The 21513-nt window shown below is 53.4% G+C and overlaps 8 protein-coding genes across 8 annotated transcripts; 3 read left to right on the forward strand and 5 right to left on the reverse strand.

Moving 5' to 3' along the window:
- On the reverse strand, positions 1 to 1625 carry J4E78_007954 (uncharacterized protein; the record flags this gene model as incomplete). Its single annotated transcript, XM_049368557.1, has 3 exons — positions 1 to 957; positions 1167 to 1253; positions 1620 to 1625. 3 exons carry the CDS (start codon positions 1623 to 1625, stop codon positions 1 to 3), a joined length of 1050 nt encoding a protein of 349 aa, XP_049219522.1.
- Positions 1626 to 2557: 932 nt separating this feature from the next.
- On the reverse strand, positions 2558 to 5980 carry J4E78_007955 (uncharacterized protein; the record flags this gene model as incomplete). Its single annotated transcript, XM_049368558.1, has 3 exons — positions 2558 to 2794; positions 2854 to 5372; positions 5419 to 5980. The coding sequence occupies 3 exons, from the start codon at positions 5978 to 5980 to the stop codon at positions 2558 to 2560; spliced, it is 3318 nt and encodes a 1105-aa protein (XP_049219523.1).
- A 623-nt stretch (positions 5981 to 6603) lies between these two features.
- On the forward strand, positions 6604 to 7861 carry J4E78_007956 (uncharacterized protein; the record flags this gene model as incomplete). Its single annotated transcript, XM_049368559.1, has 2 exons — positions 6604 to 6636; positions 6692 to 7861. 2 exons carry the CDS (start codon positions 6604 to 6606, stop codon positions 7859 to 7861), a joined length of 1203 nt encoding a protein of 400 aa, XP_049219524.1.
- A 1641-nt stretch (positions 7862 to 9502) lies between these two features.
- Positions 9503 to 10426, reverse strand: J4E78_007957 (uncharacterized protein; the record flags this gene model as incomplete). Its single annotated transcript, XM_049368560.1, has 3 exons — positions 9503 to 9535; positions 9653 to 10152; positions 10204 to 10426. The coding sequence occupies 3 exons, from the start codon at positions 10424 to 10426 to the stop codon at positions 9503 to 9505; spliced, it is 756 nt and encodes a 251-aa protein (XP_049219525.1).
- An 867-nt stretch (positions 10427 to 11293) lies between these two features.
- J4E78_007958 (uncharacterized protein) lies at positions 11294 to 12228 on the reverse strand (the record flags this gene model as incomplete). The annotated part of the gene is made up of 2 exons (XM_049368561.1): positions 11294 to 11322; positions 11370 to 12228. 2 exons carry the CDS (start codon positions 12226 to 12228, stop codon positions 11294 to 11296), a joined length of 888 nt encoding a protein of 295 aa, XP_049219526.1.
- A 63-nt stretch (positions 12229 to 12291) lies between these two features.
- On the forward strand, positions 12292 to 13821 carry J4E78_007959 (uncharacterized protein; the record flags this gene model as incomplete). Its single annotated transcript, XM_049368562.1, is given in 4 exon segments — positions 12292 to 12299; positions 12539 to 12563; positions 12581 to 12769; positions 12820 to 13821. 4 exon segments carry the CDS (start codon positions 12292 to 12294, stop codon positions 13819 to 13821), a joined length of 1224 nt encoding a protein of 407 aa, XP_049219527.1.
- Positions 13822 to 14691: 870 nt separating this feature from the next.
- Positions 14692 to 17965, reverse strand: J4E78_007960 (uncharacterized protein; the record flags this gene model as incomplete). The annotated part of the gene is made up of 2 exons (XM_049368563.1): positions 14692 to 15948; positions 16001 to 17965. 2 exons carry the CDS (start codon positions 17963 to 17965, stop codon positions 14692 to 14694), a joined length of 3222 nt encoding a protein of 1073 aa, XP_049219528.1.
- Positions 17966 to 19100: 1135 nt separating this feature from the next.
- Positions 19101 to 20846, forward strand: J4E78_007961 (uncharacterized protein; the record flags this gene model as incomplete). Its single annotated transcript, XM_049368564.1, has 3 exons — positions 19101 to 19155; positions 19230 to 19385; positions 19453 to 20846. 3 exons carry the CDS (start codon positions 19101 to 19103, stop codon positions 20844 to 20846), a joined length of 1605 nt encoding a protein of 534 aa, XP_049219529.1.
- Between the last annotated feature and the right edge of the window lie 667 nt (positions 20847 to 21513).

Below are 21513 nucleotides of genomic sequence, written 5' to 3' on the forward strand. Positions count from 1 at the left end.
CTACTCTGCAACAACCTTCCCATTCTCCTTTCCGCCCTCAACAGCCGCTCCACCCTTGAACTTGAACCTTTTCAATCCCCGCACACCAACATTGATCTTGAAACAACTGCCTGCATGCTCATCAACCGGCCCTCCGTTCTCTCCACTCGTACCGCCAGAGCTAGTAATGAAGAGCTCTTCGCCAACAAAGCAAGGACATGTAGGTTGGCTGGTCGGCACCTTGATCTCCGCCACAATCTCACCTTGCGGCGAGATTCTCAGTACATGCCACCCACCGTGAAGAGCAGTCCACATGTAGCCCTCCTCGTCAAGGCAGTGACCATCCGGCACAGCACCCTTTCCATAGCGCTCGTCCTCTGGCATGGTGAAGTACGGACGCTTGTTGCTGATCTCGCCTGTCTTGGGGTCAAAGTCGAACTGCCAGATGGTCTTCGTAGGGCTGTCGGCAAAGTACATGGTATCGTCCTTCTTGTTCCACGTCGTCCCGTTCGGGATCACGATATTGCTCATCGGGCGATCGAGACTGCCATCAGGGTTTAACCGAAACACGGCGCCGTCCTCGCGCCACTCAGACACCATGGGGTCGAACATGAAGCCGCACCAGAAGCGGCCTGCAGAGTCGACAGCGCCGTCATTGCCGCGGAAGTTTTCGTGCTTGTTAGCTGAGATTTCGTCTTCAGACCAGACTTTCTTGATCCATCGGTATTCGCCGGTTTGCTTGTTGGCGATGCCGTAGCCGTATTTGCCGCCGAAGATGAACTCGGAGTCATTGCCTTCGATGTCTGCGGTGGCGCATACGCATATGTCGTAGTCTTTGACAGTAGTCAGGCTGGAGGGGCCTTTGGCCACATCCACGCGGAGTAGCTTCTTCTTTTCAATGTCCATGAAGCGAATTGTGTTTGTTTCCTCTTCCCAGAAGGGGCCTTCGCCTAGGGAGTAGTATGTCTTGAGCCATGGCTGGGTGATTGTTAGTGAGTGAATTCCTCTTGGAAATGGGAATAAGTGTCGCGTCGCTCTTATGCGTCTTGTGAGCGATAGGCCAAACATAAAGTGTAGTGTTGCGATGCTCAAGATGCGGCTGTATGACCTCAGCGGGGCTGGGCCACCCAAGTACCCCTCCTACGCCACCTCGAGGAAGGCACCCCAAGGAAACCAAATCCACGTACCTCTGTAATCTCATACTTCTTGATTCCAGACATTGCTGCAAAAGTCTCTGGGGCCTGGTTTGATGTAGGAGTGTCGCTCTCTTCGGCCTTTTGTTGGCTGCTGGCTTGTTGATGTTGTAGTGTATTGTTGTTCTTTCCCGAAGCGCCCGTCACGGCGGCCCTCATCGAGGACCACAATTTGGATAGCGTCGCTCCCATTTTCCGTTATGACGTCCCGATGAGCCGCCAATGAGGCTAGGAAGACCGTTGCTCTTGCTCCACTGTTTTTTGGACGGCTCCCGCGTTGAGTACACCTTCCGCTTCAGCGCGATAATGCAACGTATGTCAATGTCTGTGAGTAGTAGGGAGAATTGAAGAATCGCTGAGTATTAATTGTACTAGACGTGGAGCAAGCAGGAATATCTCCATTAATCACGGAGCTGAGGAGTACATATGTTGGGTACTGCACTGCACTGACATCTTGCACCACCTCAAAGGATCGTTGCCATTCGTGCGGTTGCCCAGCGGCGCGCCCTGACCTCTGTTGCGCATTTCAGCAGGAGCATTGTCTGGCAGAAACGGGTACAGAAGCAGTATAGTGAGCGGTATTGCTCAGTGCTGATAGAATGTAGCGTTTGATGAGGCGATGATAACGGTATTTCGCCGGCTAATCGGTCCGCCACCGCCTACAGGAAGAAGCTCGTTTGACGATGCTGCGGGAGTGTTGTATCTTTGTTCCGGCTGAACTGGGCTAATCTCGACACGGCTGCCGTTGTCACGCGTCTTCTGGAACTTTATGTGGAAGATTTTGATTGATTACTGAGGGGCGTATCGCCTGTAGGTGATCTGGCCTGTTTGTCTACCTCCAACGTTTTGCACGTGCCTACAGAGTTAGGGGGGTTGACGTGCCACGCAGGAGGACCTGCGGTACCTATCTGCCTCCAACGAAAAGTCTGTTAGCATCAATCTAAAGTCGGCCTTTTCTCCGTTTCGCTGGACATCCTGACACCAATAAGCCCAGGTTCGATAAGCATCATGTTGTCAATGCATTGGCGAGTGTTTCCAACGAATACCCAACACCGGAAGTCCTCTTGCGCTCGACCGAGATTGCAGGTAACGGTTGAGACGCATGCACATCTATCCGAAGCAGCAGTGGACTGATCATACATCCGTGCTGCTTCAGCATGACGTAGAAACAACATGAGGGAGATCGCAAGACTGTAGCATGTGCTGCGGACGTGGAACTGGTCATCTGCACATGATCAATGTGTACTCTACTGTCTGCTATCCAATGAAAAAAGGTCCCAGTGACCAAACGCCATATATGCAAGTCAAAATCTATGCGCCTTCCACCTATCCCCTAAACAAGAAAGAAAGAGAATATTCCCAAACAACACTCTCCAAGTACCCCATTACCTCTTCTCCACAAGCAGCAAATGCATAGCCGCATACGCCAGCACCACAAACGCGCCCGCAAACACACCCAGCCCAATACAATCCTTCCACAGCGCCTGCGTGTTGAAACCAAACGAGCTGAGGATAGCGGAGCCTGGGACTTCAATGTCAAGGCCGTATTTGTGGTCGATGAGGGAGAGGTATTTGACTTCGTTGACGATGAGGCCTTCGAAGGCGTAGTGGAAGATTGAGAGCTGGGAAGCATATGTTAGCAAGAAACGACTTATAGGTAGAATGGGAAAATTGGGCTTACCGATTGCAGCCACTTGGCTATAGCAGGAATACTCTCTTTGTTGAGAAAGAAGCCAGAGAAGAGAAGACTGAATAGCATGACTAGCACGCCGATCAGGTTGGCGACGCCTGAGTTGCGGAATACAATTCCGATGAACAGGAAGATGGCTGCGGCTGCGAGGTTGAACAGGACGAGGAAGAGGGTGAACTTGAGGAAGTTGGGCCATGCGGGGATAAGGCCAGTCATGGGGTACACGATGATACCGAGGATGATGGGTGGAAGTAGGCGCAGGGGAATGATGTCGAAGATGACCTTGGCGGCGAAGTAGGCGGGTGGGGAATAGTAGCCCTTGGCACGCTCGCGGGTGAAGAGGAGTCTTTCGGGAGCGAAGACGGTGAGGATGGTCAAGCTGCTGAAGCCGAAGAGCGACAAGACGAACAAGAATAGACCGAGACGGTTCTGGAAACCCTTGATGTCGTCTGTGAGACCGTAAAAGAGGAAACCGAGGAAAACGGCAAGGACAATGGCGATGGCGTAGTGGGTAAGCATGAGCATAGGGTTGCGGTAAAGGTTGCGCCAGGTTCGTCGGGATAAGATTCTGAACTGGCCAAAGAGACCAACTTTCCTGAAGCCCTTGAGCTTCCCTGCGGCAACGAAACCATTTGGTTGTTGTATTCCGTTGGTGCCGTTGGCTTGGTTTGCGCTGGCCACCGAGCTAGCAATGTCATCGCGGATTCTAGCTGCAATGTCGGAGGATGCATAGGCGTTGATCAGGAGGTCAAGGTTGGTTCCAGTGGCGCCATTGGCAGGAGGCGGGAGCTCATCAGGGTCTTCGAGTATCTGAGGAGGCACGCCACCTTGCTGACGAGTGAGCTTCATCCATTGGGCCTTGATAGCGCCTCGGCGGTCGTAGGGAGCTTCGTCATCAGTCTTGGGGGATATCGTACCGTCGTTAACAGAAGCAGTGTTCTTCTTCCTCGTGAATAGCTCGCGTTCTTGCTGCTGCTTGATAGACGTCCTCCTCTTGCTCTTGGGTCGCAGTATGCTAGAATTGCTGGGACTACCAGCAATGTCTCGTTCAAGCTCCGATGTGTTGATGCTAGGAATGGACTTGACAGCAATTGCACTGCTTGCGCTTGTAGTGAGTCCGTCGCGGTTGAGATCACGGTTGAAGAGCGAGCTGTCTTCGTCGATGGGCTTCCGTGCTGTGCTCGCGTGCATGGTCAGATCCACGATGTAATCGGCAATGTTGAAACCAGGTGGGCAGGTGTAGCCGAGCTCGTCGAAGTAGTTCTGACAGTTCTCGAATGGTCCAGAGTAGACAGCTCTGCCCTTCGCAAGCAGTATCAGTTGGTCGAAGAGAGCGACAATGTTGGAGCGTGGCTGGTGAATAGTGAAGACGACAGTTCGGTTGTAGTTCTTGACCAGGTTGACAAGACACTCGACGACGTTGAAAGCATTGTAGGCGTCCAGGCCACTTGTGGGCTCGTCCAAGAAGAGGATGCTGGGCGAGGTAACAAGTTCGCAGGCAATACCGACACGACGCTTCTCACCACCGGAGATTCCACGACCACTTTCCTCAGAGCCAATCTTCTGGTTGCGGATATGGTAGATACCGAGTTGGCGTTCGACGTCTTCTACCTTTTGCTCCTTGGAAATGCGACTCATCTCCTTGGGTAGGCGCAACAATGCAGAGTCGAGAATCGTCTCGTGGACAGTCAAGGTAGGCAAAAGGGTGTCTTCCTGGTCGACGAAACCAATGACGCTTCTGAACTCGTCATCGCGGACCTTTTCGCCATTGATGTAGAAATCGCCACTGTCGGTTCCAATCTTCTTCTTGCGGGCCAGAATATCAAGGAATGTAGTCTTTCCAGCACCCGAGGCACCCATGATGGCCAAGAGCTCTCCGGGGTGGACAGCGCCAGAGATGCCAGACAGAATCTGCTTTCCTTTTAGGTTGTAGGCGACGTTCTCGAAGAGGAAGGAAGCTGGCTTGTGGTCGGCGAGCAATTTCGCATCCTCGTCCTCCTCATCGTCCGACAGGTGGATGGGACCGTATCGATGGCTCTCAGCGCGGTGGGTAATGTACCAGATGGCCAAGATGGCTGCCACGATGAATAATGCGATTCCTGCAATGACGCCAGCGATCAACGGAGTGTTGATCTTCTTGATGGGTCTCTCGTAACCTGGCACTTCCGTCTGGTATAGACACTCGCCCGTGTCGCATTGTAGGAAGATGCTTTCGTCGCCGAAGATGCTCGAGATGAGGTCGTTCATGGCAGGTTCCGAGAAGATGCTTCCGCTGTCTTTGCTGTTGATAGCTGAGATGCCTCTGAATTCAGCAGGACCCTTGATGGACTCCTTCAAGAAGTCACCAATGTCAACAGAGCCATCCTCTCCGCAGAGCATCCTGTCAGGGACACATTCGCACTTGATGTTCTCGCATCGGTATTTCGTGATGTTGCGGTCGGATTCGGCGGTGAAGTGGGAGGAGCACGTGTCGAGGGCGCAGTAGAAGGATTCCCTTTGGTCGACCCAGACTGCGATGGTTAGCTGGGAAGGAAGGGTGGAGGGTATGAAGCTTACATTGAAAGTTGCATTCCTCTGATTCGGCATTGCAAGAGAAGGTCGCCTGCGGTTTCTTGTCCTTCAACGTGTCGAGGATCTTTCTGTTGGTAATGTCGCAGATCTGGAAGTTCTCCTTGACCAGCTGGCCGTCCTTGTAGCAGACGCCGCCCTCTCCATCCGGCATCATGGCGTTGCAGGCATCGTTGGTCTGGCAGACGTTGCAGTTGATGCCAGACCAGCCCTCTGAGCAGTCGCACTCCTTTGCGCCTCCGCGTGGTGAGCGGTTCTTGCCATCGGGCAGGGCGCCGCAGAGGGGCTCTGAGCAGTCCTCGCCTCCAAATCCGGGTCCACAGTTGCATCTCCCGTTCGCTTTGCTGCAATCGGCAAACTGTTTGCACTTGAAGTCTTCCAGGTTGCAGTTGAAGCATGGCGGACAGCCATCGGGTCGGTCGCCGTAGATGGAGAAGAGATCCTGTGGCGAATCGGCGAGGGTGTAGTTGGCGAACGTCTTGTGGGCGGTCGCCGTCGATGCTAGGCCCAGCAAGGCGGCGAGCGACGTCGCCCAGGTCCGTTGGCGCATCGCGTCTTGTTTGCGGCGCGGGACGAGCTATGCGATAGCTATCTAGATAGTCGTGTGCCTGCTTCTTTCGAGAGTAACGTGACGAGACGGAAGGTGACTGTCAAAGTCAAAGGAACGGCAAGAGCTGGGCAGCTCGCGATGGTGACGAGGGACAACAGGTAGCAACGGGTAGCCAGATGATGGCAGTGCTGCTATCATCGGCCTGCGGCGACGCTGATTCGTGGAGGCTGGGCTGTCTCCAGCCAAGCACCATGGCGGACCGCTAGACCGAGGCACACGCCAACAGGTGATGCAGGCAACATGGTCCTCGTCATCATCGATATCTCGCACAACATGCAGAAGAGCATTCATGGATATACATCACGCGACTAGCAGCCTCGTCTCTAGCAAAGCGACGATCAACGTGATCGCGCGACATCAGCGGCGACGCGCTCTTGCCAGCCCAACCTAGCCGTCGGAGCGCTCTAGCAACTAGCTCGCCCGCTTCAGCGGAACCTCGAGAGGCCATCATGTGCGCCCTATGTCAATCCCCAGAGCTACCTTAAGACATAAAAACTATACCGTCTAAATTTTCTCTGCGCTCTTCCGCACGTCACAGATCTCCTTCTATCTCACAAGCCAGAATGGTCAAGATTGAAGAATTCGCCGTCGAGTCCGTATGGTATTCCCCGCATCTCGCACTCCACGTGGGGAGATGACTAACATGCCCAGTGGATGGATGCGTACGAGACAAAATGCAAGTACAACATTGCCGAGACGTGTTGCGCCTCAATTTCCGTCGATCAGCTACGCGAGCTGTCAGAGAACAAAGATCAGCCGGTGTTCGACACCTCACGTGTCCTGAACTACGGGGCTATCAGAGGAAGTGACGACCTGCGCAACAACTTGGCTAGACTATATTCTGCCAAGGTCACAAACCCCTTCTCTCCAGATAACATCCTCATCACTCCTGGTGCCATCCAAGCAAACTACCTGACTGCTTACTCCCTCGTCGGACCGGGAGACCATGTCATCTGCCACTACCCCACCTACCAGTCCCTTTATGAGGTACCCAAGCAACTGGGTGCCGAAGTCGACCTGTGGAAAGCAACGCCAGAGAACAAATGGGTACCAAGGATCGACGAGCTGAAGTCGCTCATCAAGCCCAACACCAAGCTCATCATCATCAACAACCCAAATAACCCCACCGGAGCCATCCTAGGCAAGACCTTCCTCCAAGAACTCATCGACATCGCGACCGAAAAGGACATCACCATCATGAGTGACGAAGTCTACCGCCCTCTATTCCACTCCATCATCCCCATAGACAAAGAATTCCCACCCTCCCTCCTATCCATGGGCTACAAGAACGTCATCGTCACAGGTTCCATGTCAAAAGCCTATTCCCTCGCCGGTATCCGCATCGGCTGGATAGCATCTCGCAGCTCTGAAATCATTGAAAAGCTCGCTTCAGCACGGCACTACACCACAATTTCCGTGTCCTACTTCGACGAAGCCATCGCCGCCTACGCTCTCCACTCATCAACAGTGCACAGTCTACTAGCTCGCAACATCCAACTCGCGAGAACCAACCTGGCTCTTCTGGAAAAGTTCCAACTCAAGAACGAGGATGAGTGCGAGTGGGTGAAGCCTGTGGCTGGCACTACGGCTTTCGTCAAGTTCCACCGAGAAGGCAAGGCAGTGGACTCTGTGGACTTTTGCAAAAAGTTACTGGAGGCTACGGGCGTTATGTTTGTGCCTGGCAGTACTTGCTTCGGCGATGAGTTCAAGGGGTACGTCAGGATTGGGTTCGTAAATCAGACGGACATTATTAAGGAGGGATTGGATGCCGTGACGAAGTTTATACGGAAGAATCTCGATGAGGTAGAGTTGGCAGGGTAAAGTAGTGTATAGTCAGTAGCAAATGTTTACATCAAGTACATACAGTTTGCAGATCGCTGGTCGGTCCGAAACAGTCACAGCCACAGCGCCACACTAACCGCAAGATTGGGGTCGGCTAGTGGACTCAGCCCTGTGGACGCCTTACGCCCGTCTCACAGACAGTGAGATTTCACAGCCACGACCAGTGATCAACATGCTATACCCTACCGATACTATATGGATAGTAAGCGCTGTGATACAATGAAAACCTGTTCTTCTCTCATCCCACCATATACCCTCCCCACTGTCCCCATCACTCCATCTCCGCACCTCTTCCCCTTAAACTACATACACATCATTCCCACAATGACAGACCCATCCAAACTTCAAGTCCCAGAAATGTCCACCGAGAAGAAAGATCCTACCACACCCCTCGTAAACGTAACAAGCGCATCCACAACCTCCACCTCCACATCCACATCCAGCTCAAAACCCCTTACATCAACACCAGAACGTCCCTCCTCCTCACATTCCTGGCGGTCAAAACTGCACATCCATTCCGGTTCCCGCCGTTCCAAATCCGTTGAACCAGGGAAGGAACGTTGGCGGGATGCGACGCTGCCTGAGAAGGAGCGCTGGAAGGATTGGCAGAAGGCTAAGGATAAGGAGCAGATGGCCGGGTAAGTGGTTGTGACCGGAGAAATTTAGAGGGGTATGCTAATATGGAGTATGATAGGTCGACGATAGGTGCATACACGCAGTTTTACAAGGGGAAGGGGAGTACGGGGTATTGGGTGGATGTGGGGTTTTGAGAGTGCGGAATTTTGGGGTTGGACCCAGCATCAAGGCAAAAATGGAAGATAAAGGCCGTCTGTTTCCAGTATCATGGTACACAAATTGTGTGGACGACATGCCCAGGTGGCGTGGAAATGAAAGAGGACTGTGGCACGTAAGAGAGAAATACACACTGCGATTAGACTGTCTAAGAATTCATAAAATGATATCGCACTCACTCAAAATCTCGAGAATCATTTTGTTAAACATTCATCGCTCGCTGAATAGTTCCTGTTTGCCTCCTTGACAACGACCACCGAGAAACAACGGGAAGAATGGAGAAGGGGGTATCATAACATGCAGCGATGCTCAAGACATCTACAAGGGGTATAATGTGAAGGGAAGGAAGTGTGACAGCAGGAATACAGCTTGCCGTAGCCGAAAACCGAAAACGCGAGCTTGTTGGACGCTATATGTGATCGCGATGTGACAGGGTGTTGAACGCTGTCATGGCAGTCGAAGACTTTACCAATGTGTGTTGAATCGATGAGCTTCAGGTGCTGTGTATCATGGCTGATCACGGTGTGAGACCATGTCGAACACCTCTTCCTCATTGTACGGGCTCGATTGCGAAACCTTGGCCCAGCCTGTTTTGTCCTTGGTATGCGACATGGCAGGCACGACAGGCCTATGCCTGGTTTCTGGATCTGGAAGGCATGGGGGTTGTGATACCGGGTATGACCTCTATCGACAAAGAGATACTCCAGAAGCGACTACCACCTTGCCGGCTCATCCGGACATGGCGATGAGAACATGAATGTGGTATGCTCAGGAAAGTCTTGGTTGCTTCGATGAAGTCGACGTCCACTAAAGTGGCCTGATTGATTCCTACTCGATCGAGGACGGCGCCGGTGTGGGTAGCTATGACTGTTCTCGGCATCTTGTCGAGAAAGATGGGACCTCCGGAGTTGCCTAGACCTTCCTGTTAGCATTTCTCCAAAGCCTAGATGTATCTCAGGGTTGGCACTTACCGCTTACGGTCGATAGCTTATACTCTAACAGCTTTTCGGTCGCCTGCTTAGCCTCGCCCACCACTTCGTACATGCATCCAGCTGTCTGACAATGTGGACATGAACCGCGGACTTGCTTTTTGTTTTCGCCAGGATAGCCTACGACGAGCACTCTTGTCTGTACCGGTAATGATGGCGCCTGGTACAAAGCTGGTGTGATCTGCGTGAACTTGTTTTCGAGCTTGATTAAAGCCATGTCGTTTTGCGAAGCGAATCCAGAGCGTTTCCATTCTTGAAGCACTATGGCGGTTGTTCCGAAACGCTGTTGAACACCAGTTCCTTTGAACGAGGAGCCTTGACGGTGGTATCCAATGTACGCCTTGATAGATACTGCTCGAGAGACATTGTTCTCTCCGCCAGAATTTCGAACGTTATGTGCCGCGGTAAGAACTAGGTCGAGTCCTATGAGGACTCCCGAGGCATCGAACTCGTGATTGTCCTCATCCAGTACCTCAAGCTTAACGACGGCTATTATAATTCATCAGCGATGTTCCCACTTTGGCAGCTGTAGTCACTTACATCGGTAATCTCCGTTTGCAGATTTGTACCGGGCTTCGTCCACATGAAATCGAAGACTTTTCTTGACTAATGCCTCAGTCCATGGCCCATACGAGGTGAGCTTCCAAGCCTCCAACTCCTTCCAGACTGCGGGTCTACTGTTGTTCTTGTTTGGTTTTGGGCCTCCACCACGGACGGAGGAGGCCCTTGGGGTCGGGTGCGATGTGGAGCGAGACTTTCGCATGCTTGGGGAGCGAGGGCGATCGCGTATGACGTCAGTCGTGGGCGGGCCTAGAAACAGTAAAGAGGGAGAGGGTATGTGCAAGGCCTTATATGCCAGGCTAGAGGGGCTTTCCGCCGGTATTCGGTAGCATCGTTTGTTGTTGACAGATCGAATGGTCAATATAGCGTTGGGCAGTTGCGAGAGTGGACGAGTTGACGGTTCGAATACCCGCTCAATATTTGTTCAGTGCTCCATGGACCATGGAACGACGACCTACGTCAGTCGGCGTTGTGGCTGTGATTTTGCGCAGGGGGGCTGGCCCTAGTTCTAGATCTCCCATTCGTTCAAGGTTGTATGTAGTCACGCTGCAGGCAGGTCAGCTGGCTAGTTCTGGACGCAGGAGTCTCTCTCAGCCCTGTCAGCAAATCCAGGCCATAGCACAGCCACGAGTGCCTGCGTAGACAATGTTGACAAACAGGCGGAAAGCAAGATGTGGAAGAATTGGACAGGAGCGAAAGCGTACACCTCGTTACTCATCGTCATCCTGAGCGGGTGGCAAGAAGCATTCGATCCTGCGTTTCAATGCACCAGACGTACGTTAGAGGTTTATCGACAGCATTGCGCTTTGCAAATAGCGCGGGCCCGGTATCTTACACTATTCTACAGTTGCTTGCCGTTATATACATATCTTGTACATGATATACTACCATGATTCGTAATAGATCGTGTGCCGTCGTATCAACAACGGACACTTCCAAGGTCAGCGGGAGTTGTCGCCACCCATAATGCTAGCGCTTCTTCGATCTCAGCGAGCTCGTAGTTGTGAACACTAGGAACGACTTCCTCAAAACATTTCAGAGTATTTCCCTTGAACGTGTGCGAGACGTCTTATTCTTCAGGTATGATTCGATCGACAGCTGTCTTGGTTAATATTCATCTCAGGATTGTGATCACATAAACATACCTTTGCCGTTCTCGAGCAAGTACCCCGAGCAGTCAATCTTCCACTCATCACCCCTCACCTTGACCTTCGCAATGCCAAACCTTAGCACCGCGAACTTGAACTTCAAAAAGAAGTTAGTCCACTTCTGATGCACCCACCGCGCAGAACCCTCCCACACACGCGCCGCAATGTTCAAATGTCCCAAGTCATCCCAAAGCTTCTGCCGTTTAAATCGATCTGCCTCGAGCAACTCAGCCACCATGGGCTCTGTCTTCTCACTTATTGTCGCTTTGCCCAAATCCGTGTATATGACGCGCTCTTTCAGCCACGGCACCGGCTTGACTACCAGGCGCAATTGCATGGGCCCGCCCTGCAGACTAGGAAGGATTTCCAGTGCGCGCATGCGGTTGCTGGGCGCGGTGCAGATGTAGCAGCCGATGATGATGAAGCCCACTCCTACCACGACATAGGTCGGTCGGACGAAGAAGGATAATCCATTGTCTTTGATGTCGTCATTGAACTTGATCGAGAAGGCACCGACACCAATCCATAATGCTCCTGTTCCATACACCTTCAAATAGTACCACTTGTTCTTGGGCGCTTGGTAGAGGAGGACTGGCTGGCGGGTTTGGACGACTTGGCGGAGGACGGGGTCGCTGCTCACGAATGAGCTGGGTTTCGGTGCGACTACATTGGTCTTGGGATATTGGTAGCGTCGGAGCACGGAGGATGTGAAGGAGCGGTTCTGCCGTATCGTGCGTATCGTGGTGGGTGTGAAGAAGGATTCCCGTGTTCCGAAGAGGGCGGCGCGGAGGGATGAGGGGAGGCGGAGGGTGTGTTGGCGCAGGAAGGCATCGAAGCCCCGGGAGAAGGCGGGCATTGTGAGTGCAGTGGTATGGGGTTTCGATACAGCGCTATAAAAACAGCATACTCTAGCAAGTCAATGCGGCAGTATGTGGGCGTGGATACCTGGATGCCGTCGCGATATGTCGGAAAAAGTCCAACTAGAAGCGGCCCAAGCGCGTCCCGCTCGACACCTCCGAAGCTTGTTCCGCCCAACATTTCGGCCAGCAGATCAGCACCGTCGCCAAACACCCTCCCACTGCCATTGACTCCGTCCGTCAATTGACCTCCCCATGGCTTCGCTCGCTGCGGTATGTAGGGTCTCGGCGCGGGCTGCCTCGCAGCAGTTGCGCAACCAAGGTGCTCGGAGAGGTATGCACTCAAGCCAGGCTTCGCTCGCTGCGCAAAGCTTCAACATGCCTGCGCTTTCACCCACCATGACCGAGGGCAACATTGCGAGCTGGAAGATCAAGGAGGGAGACTCTTTCTCCGCCGGCGACGTGCTGCTTGAGATTGAGACGGACAAGGCGCAGATGGACGTCGAAGCGCAGGATGACGGTATCCTGGCCAAGATCACTGTACGTGGGAAGATATGTTGGCTTCAGGCCATGGCTAACACGAACTCCAGGTCCAAGACGGTTCCAAAGCAGTCCAGGTCGGCACACGGATAGCCGTCACAGCAGAGCCCGGCGACGACCTGTCCACCCTCGAGATACCCGCAGAAGAGAGCCCCGCGCCCAAGAAAGAGGCCGAAGCGCCCAAGGAGTCCAAGAAAGAGCCTGCGCCGGTACCAAAGGAGGAGCGAACCTCTGCCCCGCCTGCCAAATCCGATGCCTCGAAGAAAGCTTCCGCCGGCAAGGCCTCCAAGCAAACCTACCCGCTATACCCCTCCGTACAACACTTGCTCGAAGTCAACGGTCTGCCAAAGGAGGAGGCTGATAAGATCCCCGCGACTGGTCCTGGCGGCAGGCTGCTCAAGGGAGACGTACTCGCCTACGTTGGACAAATTGAGAACTCCTACCCTTCAGAGCTGGCGAGTCGCTTTACTAAGCTATCGCACCTTGATCTCTCCAACATCAAGGTCATGCCCAAGAAGGAAGCATCAAAGAAGCCAGCAGCCAAAGCACCAGCGGTTGTCGAAGACCTCCCTATCGAGGTAGCACTACCCGTCTCCCTCACCGCAGTAATGGAGTGCCAGAAGCGCGTCAAGGACTCAATAGGCGTCTTCCTTCCTCTATCCACATTCGTCGCGCGCGCAGCCGAGCTCGCCAACGAGGATCTCCCCCGCTCGAAGATCGCAAAGCCAACCGCCGACGAGCTGTTCAACGCTGTGCTTGGTCTCGACAAGGTATCGTCAAAGTACTCGCGGGGCAACTTCATGCCAGAAGTCACCGCGCTACCACCCACCACCATCCCCAGCAAGCGCGCCCCAGCACCAAAGTCGGACATCCTCGACATGCTAGCCGGCAAGAAGACCTCCGCTAAGCCTGTTTCGGGCGCAGCAGGTGTCGCGGGTCCCCTCAACGTATTCAGTGTGAGCGTGCCCAAGGGCGACGAGAAGCGCGGTCGTGTTTTCCTCCAGCGCGTAAAGACGGTGCTTGAAGCCGAGCCAGGGCGATTGGTCGTTTAGGTGAAGATCGTTGCGCGATTTGTATCATATTGCATCTCTACCTACCTGTTTGGAGGGTAGAGGTACCGGCAGGTAGCCATTCCCACTACACTTCCATGACGAATACCAATTTTTAGACGAATGCTTTATACTTGTTCCTCCCATCGCATGCATGTCCTGGCCTCATCATTAGGTTATCCCTCCAAGTTGAGAAGTGACACGCGCGGTACTTCCCCTAGAGAAACTACTCACGCAACCCCCTCACGTTTCCATTCTATCCCGCGATTCGCTGCGCGCATGTTGTTCTTGACGATCTCATCATTTACCGGCCTGGTGTGGACAGTTGTGAGGTAAGGTGTCGGGGTAAAGTAAAATGCCGCAAAGCTACCGCGTCGCACCAATGCAAAATACCGCAGTCTACTTCGGCGGCTGCGCCTCGCTCTAGTCGTATACATATGAAAGACTGCCCAGAAAAAAAAAGGAACTTTGAATACATTCTTGATCCTTTGTACTTGCACATTCGTTCCTTCTGTATCTGTTGCTAACAGTCACGCCCGATGCGGTTAGTGCGATGGGTCCCATGAGTGCCCGAGCGCCAGAAGGGAATTCCGTGTCGCTTGGGCTCGCAGCGGCAACAATCTTGGAAGGATGTCACGCACTGTGATTCACAAACTGGAGTCGGCAAAATGTATGATGTGGTAATCTTCTTTATTATATCTAAGGATCGTAATGCACGTTGTCGTGGTCATGTCTAAGCATTCTATATGACTAACTTTTGTGCTAGGCAGGTATCATGCTCGCGAAGAGCAAGAAAACCTCCTCGCATACTCCTAGCAGGGCCTCCTCACCCTGCAATATCTCACTTTATACAGTTCCTCCATAGGTAAGGCTCTAAGCCTTCTCGTGCATGTTCTCGCTACCAGCGACAGAAGAGTCGCGGCTGTAGTAGCGACCAAAGGTACGGTCCTCGATGTCCATGTTCTTGTCGACCTTTCCATTGCCGTGCTTAGCAGCCATACGGCGGAAGTAGACGCGCTTGCACCACTTCCAGAGCTCGATACCGGCAAAGAAGATACCAGTCTCGACGAAGACAATACCCCACTCCCAGTCGATGGGCGCGTGCTTGAACACAACCGTGTTGAGAACAGGGATGTAGATGAGGGGGAAGAGGAGGACGAAGCCGATCATAATGGCCCAGAAGAGGAACTGGTTCCTCCATACATCAAGCATCCACTGGGTGAAGTAGCGCTTGCTGCCAGGCTGCATGCGGAAGAAAGAACGACGCATGTCAATCATCTCCCAGGCGAGGAAGAGAGCGAACCATGTCAAACAGGCGAATGTGCAGGCGCGGGCACGGAAAACCAACTCGCACTGCTCGGAATAGGTCTCGTTGCAGCCCTGGCCGAGCTCTCCGTCTCCGAATCCGAAGACAACGAGCACGAAACTGGCCAAACAGAGAAGCGTGATCCAGAGACCATAGACGACCATGTCGACGAGGAACTCCATGGTGAAGATACCTGTCTTGAGGGACTGGGGCGGGCGGTTCAGGATATCGGGGACGGCGCGTTCGAAACCGAGACCCATGTCTGGCAATCCAGATGTGGCCATGATGATCCACACAACCTGGACGGGCGCGAGAGGGAAAACGGAGAGTCCAGTCCTGTCTTTGAAGGCAAGACCGACGAGAAGCGTACCAGCCTGAGCGACGTTCTCAGCCAAGACGTGCAGCACGAACTTCTGGATGTTGTCGAAGATACGACGACCTTCTTCAATGGCAGCGAGAATGGATGCAAAGTTGTCGTCTGTGAGGACAATATCGGAGGCTTCCTTGGCGACGTCGGAACCGGCTTGACCCATGGCAATACCAACGTCAGCGCGCTTCAGCGAAGGAGAATCGTTGACACCGTCACCAGTCATGGCGCAGAAACGGCCGCGGCGGTGGAGAGCTTCGATCATGCGAACCTTTGTGCTAGGCGCACAACGGGCTACGACCAATGGCAAGACAGGGAGCTCATCGACTTGGTCATCAGTGAGTTCATCGAATTCAGAAGCAGTCATAACCAGCGACTTGGCAATATCGGCAGAAATCCTCTTGTAGCGGTCGGCCGATGGCAGGATATGGACTTCAATGGCAATAGCCTTTGCTGTCTGCATAAAGGGTCAGTATATGTTTCAAATGCTTTTTGTAGTCAAGACTTACCTCGGGATGGTCACCAGTCAACATGTGAACCTCAATACCAGCCTCGTGGCATTGGCGGACAGCGACAGCGGATTCAGGACGGGGAGGGTCGTAAAGACCGATGAGACCACGGAAGACAAGGTCGGATTCGACAGAGGTACGGGCAACTTCAGCACCCTTCTCGACTTCGCCGGGGTACTTCTTGCTGGCCAATGCCAAGACACGGAGACCAAGACTGGCCAGAGCCTGCATGTGGGAAAGGATCTCCTCACGGAACTCGTCGGTGATGGGCTGGGATTGCTCCTTGCCATCAGCGAGGTAGGTGGTACAGCTCTGGATGACGCGCTCGACGGCACCCTTGGTGAAAGCGTAGTTGCCTGAGGCGTGCTTCATGATGACGGACATACGCTTGACGTCGGAGTCGAATGGAAGCTCAACAAGATCCTCCCAGGTAGCAGAGTCGCCCTTGACGAGATGACTGCGGTTCATGCCGAACCGGGAGGCGAAAACCTGGATAGCGATTTCGGTGGGATCACCATGAGCCTCCCAGGCGCCTTCGTTGTTCTGCTTGACAGCAGCCAAGTTGGCCAAAGACGCGACCTTGAGGAATTCACCGAAGCCTTCGATGTTGTGGCCTTCAAGCTTCTCAACACCGAGACGCTCACCGCAAGCCTCGCCTCCGGACTTGAGGTCCATCTGGCTAGGAGCAGCAGAGCCGAAACGCACGTGACCGGCGGTGGGGTCCTGAGGAGCAGTGGAATCTTCGATGGTGTAGGTTCCAACACCCGGGATCCAAGCACCACGGGCAATCATCTTACCCTGCGTAAGCGTTCCGGTCTTGTCAGAGCAGATGTCGGTAACACCACCGAGAGCCTCGAGGGACTTCAGGTTTCGGACGATGACATTGCGCTTAACCATGGACTTGGTACCAGCGGCCATAGTAATCGTGAGCACAACGACCAAACTAGCGGGAATCATGGACAGGCCGGTGGCGACAGCGTAAATGATGACTTCCTGGCGAGAACTGAACTCGTTGGCTGCAAGGACGATGATGGCACACACGACGGCAATGAAGAAGAGCAACACGGCTAGCTTGGAAAGCTTCTTCTGGAGAGGCGTTCCGACGTTGAGACCCAAAAAGCGACCAATAGCGTCGGTAGTGGTGAGTGTGTAAGCCTCGAGGTAACGGTGAGGCTTTGCCTTTCCGTTCTCCTTTCGCTTGACAGGTCGGACCTTGGACTTGGTCTCGCGGAGCTGAGCAGCGATAGCACCAATTTCGGTGTAGGCACCGGTTGCGAAGACAATTCCCTTGGCTCGGCCCTTGGTGACCGAGGAAGAGCTGTAGGCAACGTTGAGACGATCTCCGGGACCAGTCTTCTCTTCGAAAGTAGCGTCCTCTTGCTTGCGAACAGGCAGGGACTCTCCGGTAAGCAGAGCCTCGTCAGTCTCGAAGTTGACGGCGTCAAAGACTCGGATATCGGCGGGGATGGTGTCTCCAACCTTGACCTCAATGACATCTCCAGGAACAACGTCGGCGGAAGGGATGGTAACTTGCTGGCCACCGCGGATGAGACGGGCAGTAGGCGAACTTAGAGAGCGTAGGGAGTCCATGGTCTTCTCAGCAGACCATTCCTGGAAGAAACCGACGACGATGTTGAGACCAATAACGAAGGCAACGACACCACCTTCGATCCAGGACTTGATACCGAAACTGACAGCCATGGCCATGATGAGGACTAGCGTCATAGCGTTGGCGACCTGCGCGATGAGAATCTTGACTGGGGAGACGCTCTCAGCTTCTCCAAGTTCGTTGGCGCCATAGTCGTCGACACGACGCTTGGCTTCGGAGTCATCAAGACCATGCCATTCATCGGTCTTCAGCTCGGTCTTGACTTGCTCCAGCGTAAGGCTGTGAGCGGGTGCGGACATTGGCTTGTTGCATTGTCCACTGACGTGACCCTCAAGGGTCGTCTCTTTCTTCCCCATGATTGTGGGTGTTTAGAGATTCAAAAGAGTTGGTTTTTGGATGTTCGGTGTTCGGGTTGTAAAATTTGGTTGATATGATACGGATATCGGCAAGTCAAGACAGCAATCAGCGCTCTAGTCTTCTGCGAATTCTGGCCCCGTGGACGATAGCCACGTGGACAAATTTGTTGGATTGGGTGTTGAGTTTGGTATTCATAGAGGACCTCAGGAGGGGGCGGGGGTCAGACTCCTCCAGATTTACGCCGTGATTGGCGACTTGTGGGGTTTGTGAGGGTGGGGTTGAGGATGAAAGATGACGAGGGAAGGAGCTGGCAAGTTTGGAGCAAACGTCAAACGAGAACGAGGTGGTACCGACAACAGGTGGTGAGGAAGAGAAGGAAAGGTCTCAGGCGTCGTGAAGATATATGTTGAGTAGTGGGGATGTCGGTGAAGGAAGTCGGCTCTCTCATGCCAAGGGTTCGCCAGTCCCGCCAAGTACACCATGTCGCGATTCTGGAGGCGAATGCCGGGCTAGCGACCAAAAAACTTCTCCACCCTTGGCGGTGCAGACAGCCATTGAGTGCTCATCACGTTACTGGGGTAGATCGGGTATGCGGCATTCCTGGCTTGGCCTTGGCCTTGGCAGGCATCAGGATCTTCTTGAACCTGCCTGTTCGACTCGTCACCTGCAGAACTTTCCGTTTCAACACCGCGGTGGAGCAGACGATAGGCGTTTCGCAGACTCAAGCCTTGCCTAAGCCTTGTCTTGACGCGCTGTGAATGGTCGTATGCGGACCATCGTGCAGCCTGGCGGAGTCGAGATCCAGCGGAGATTCCCCGGTGCACGGACCTCGTGGTGAAGAAATGTGTGGAGCGACCTGCCGGAGCCGCGTGTAGATGCGCTGCGAACTGGGCGAAATACTGGGCGAGATGTCTGCATGGGCCCTGCACGTGGGCTTGGCCGTTGAGGTGATTGATAGCGTCGTGGCTCGAAAGAGTTCTACGCCGTGACGGCCGCGGTTCTAACATGACGTCGTCATGGCACGCCAGGGTCTGCCGCTTGTGTTCTCGAGCCCAGCCTTCTCACGGGCTTAGCTATTGCTTGCTGCTCCCCCAGCCTCTCCAACCAGGACACTGTGACACCTGTCTGTGTAGCATGGCGTCCTCAAACCCCGACGCTGCCCCGTTCTTGCAGTATCACGAGCCCGAAAGTAAGCGCTCCTTGTCACAATCGTTCAGCACCTGCATACCCCGAAACGTCGATCTAGACTAACGCAAGCTTAAGTCGTCGAGATTCTTATCCTGGTATCTTTCTTCACCTTCTTATGGTTGTCGGAGTACGTTTCGGCCAAGGTTATCCGTGCCGGCATCATTGGTCCGATTGCGGTTGGTATCATATATGGCGAGCCGTTGGCGAACATCCTCGAACATGATTGGGCTGGTACGCGTCCCTGCTGCAGAAGAGGCCCCCTGTGCGACATTTACTGACTCTGTGCCCCGGTATTTAGAGACGTTTCTATATCTTGGCTACATTGGCTTGATCTTGATTATCTTCGAGGGCGGTTTGAGCACTCGCCTTGACCTGCTCAAGGCCAACTTCACGCTGTCGATCTGTGGGGCTGCCACAGGCGTACTGTGTCCAATAGGTTTCAGCTACCTGTTGCTGTATCTTGGGTTCGGCTACGGCGCCGTCGAGACCTTCATCATCGGCGCTGCTCTGAGCACGACAAGTCTGGGCACCACCTTTGCCGTTATCTCAAGCGCCTCCAAGGATGTCGATCTCAGCCAAACCAAGGTCGGCGCGGTGCTTGTCAGCGCTGCAGTCATTGACGATGTGACAGGTCTTGTCATGTCAAGTGTCATCCACGACCTGGGTGATGTCGCGTCCGGTGGAAACGTCAACTTGGGATGGCTGATCGGCCGGCCTATTCTCGCATCTGCGGCCATGGCAATTCTTACCCCAGTTCTCACCAAATGGGTCTTTGCGCCTCTGTTTCGAAGATACGTTGAGAGGCATTTTCACAAGTTCGACCACTTGTCAAACATTATGCTGATGATCCTGGTATTATCAGCCTTTATCTCAATCGCAGCCTTCGCAGGGACCTCCATCCTGTTTGGAGCTTTCCTCGCCGGCGCCTTCTTGACGTATCTCCCTTCTACACACCCGGAAGGTCCCTTCGTGGTTATGAGCCGCGAAGAAGGCGAGCGCTCCAAAGACAAGTCTCCGACCTTTGTGCATACCTTTGAGGTATACTGTTTGGACGCGCAGCAGTATGTACTTGGACCTCTTTTCTTTGCTAGCATAGGATTCGCGATTCCGTTTTTGGATCTTTGGACTGGAGAAGCCATCTGGAAAGGCGTCGTATACACCTTACTCATGCTGGTGGGTAAGGCTCTCGTCGGTGTTTGGATCCCCATCTGGGGTGCCGCAAAGCATGATCCCAAGAAAGCACAAGAAGCACAAAATGAAGCGTCCGCGGCCGAGAATGGCAACAACCTTGAGAAGGTGAGCTCTTCGCCTTACTCACCTACCCGAAAAGCCGCGGTACAATCCGCCGTCTCGCCCATGCTTCTGCTGGGCATGGCCATGGTCGCCCGTGGAGAGATCGGTCTACTAATCGTGGAAATCGGCTACAACAACACGCCGTATGTATCTGCGGAGGGCTTTATAACAGCAATATGGGCTATTTTGCTGAACACAATAATCGGGCCCGTGTGTGTTGGCTTGGCCGTCAAGTACAGAGGTGCTAAGATCGGCAAAGGACCTTGGGGCTTGGTACCAGGCCCAAACCAGGCTATCGAAGATGAGATGAACAGGAGGAGAGAGTCGCGTATGAATGACCAAATGCAAGAGGAGGGAGAAGCGAGAATGGAGGCGCATCGCAATAGTCGCATGGGTTGATTCACGAGTTGCACTAGAGATGAGGATTTGCAAGATAAGCAAAAGTAGATTTATCGCGTCGACGCATGTTGTATAATGTTTATGTAATAAGTACCGTACAGTAATACTTCAATGATATCTTGCTACTGCGAGTTTACCAAACACGTTTTCTCGGCCACAATCATGTGAATTGAAGATAGCCTATCAATACATCGCTGAAGATAGCGATTGCTGTGCGACAATGATCCCGTGAGCCCGCATATCCAAATTCAACGCGGAAGAAAGACCCCGCCCACCTCCAAAGGGAATTCCACATCAACATGAAGTTCTAACTCAAGGCCTCCTCATCTGTTCCTATCCATCAGAATACCCCAGCGTAACTTCCCGTCAAATCCACAAATCTCGCACCTCAACCAACCAGCAAAAAATGCAAATACTCCTGCTGCGAATCCTTTACCTGGTCTTCATGGCCACCCAGTTCTACGCATTAGCCTTCCACTTCGAATCTCCGCCCTCTGGACTCGTGTATCCGTATTCCATCCACCTACTCGCGCTCGTCTCATGTATAGCGGGAACACTATCAGCAGTACCGCTCCTTTTTGCCGCATCATCCCCAATCTCTACCCCAACTACCACAACAATCTTGGGGACAACAATGGCATCCACCTTCCTCCTCAGCAGCATACTG

This window comes from Alternaria triticimaculans, assembly GCF_023758025.1.
Source record: "Alternaria triticimaculans strain BMP 0046 chromosome Unknown scaffold_13, whole genome shotgun sequence".
NCBI lineage: Eukaryota > Fungi > Ascomycota > Dothideomycetes > Pleosporales > Pleosporaceae > Alternaria > Alternaria triticimaculans.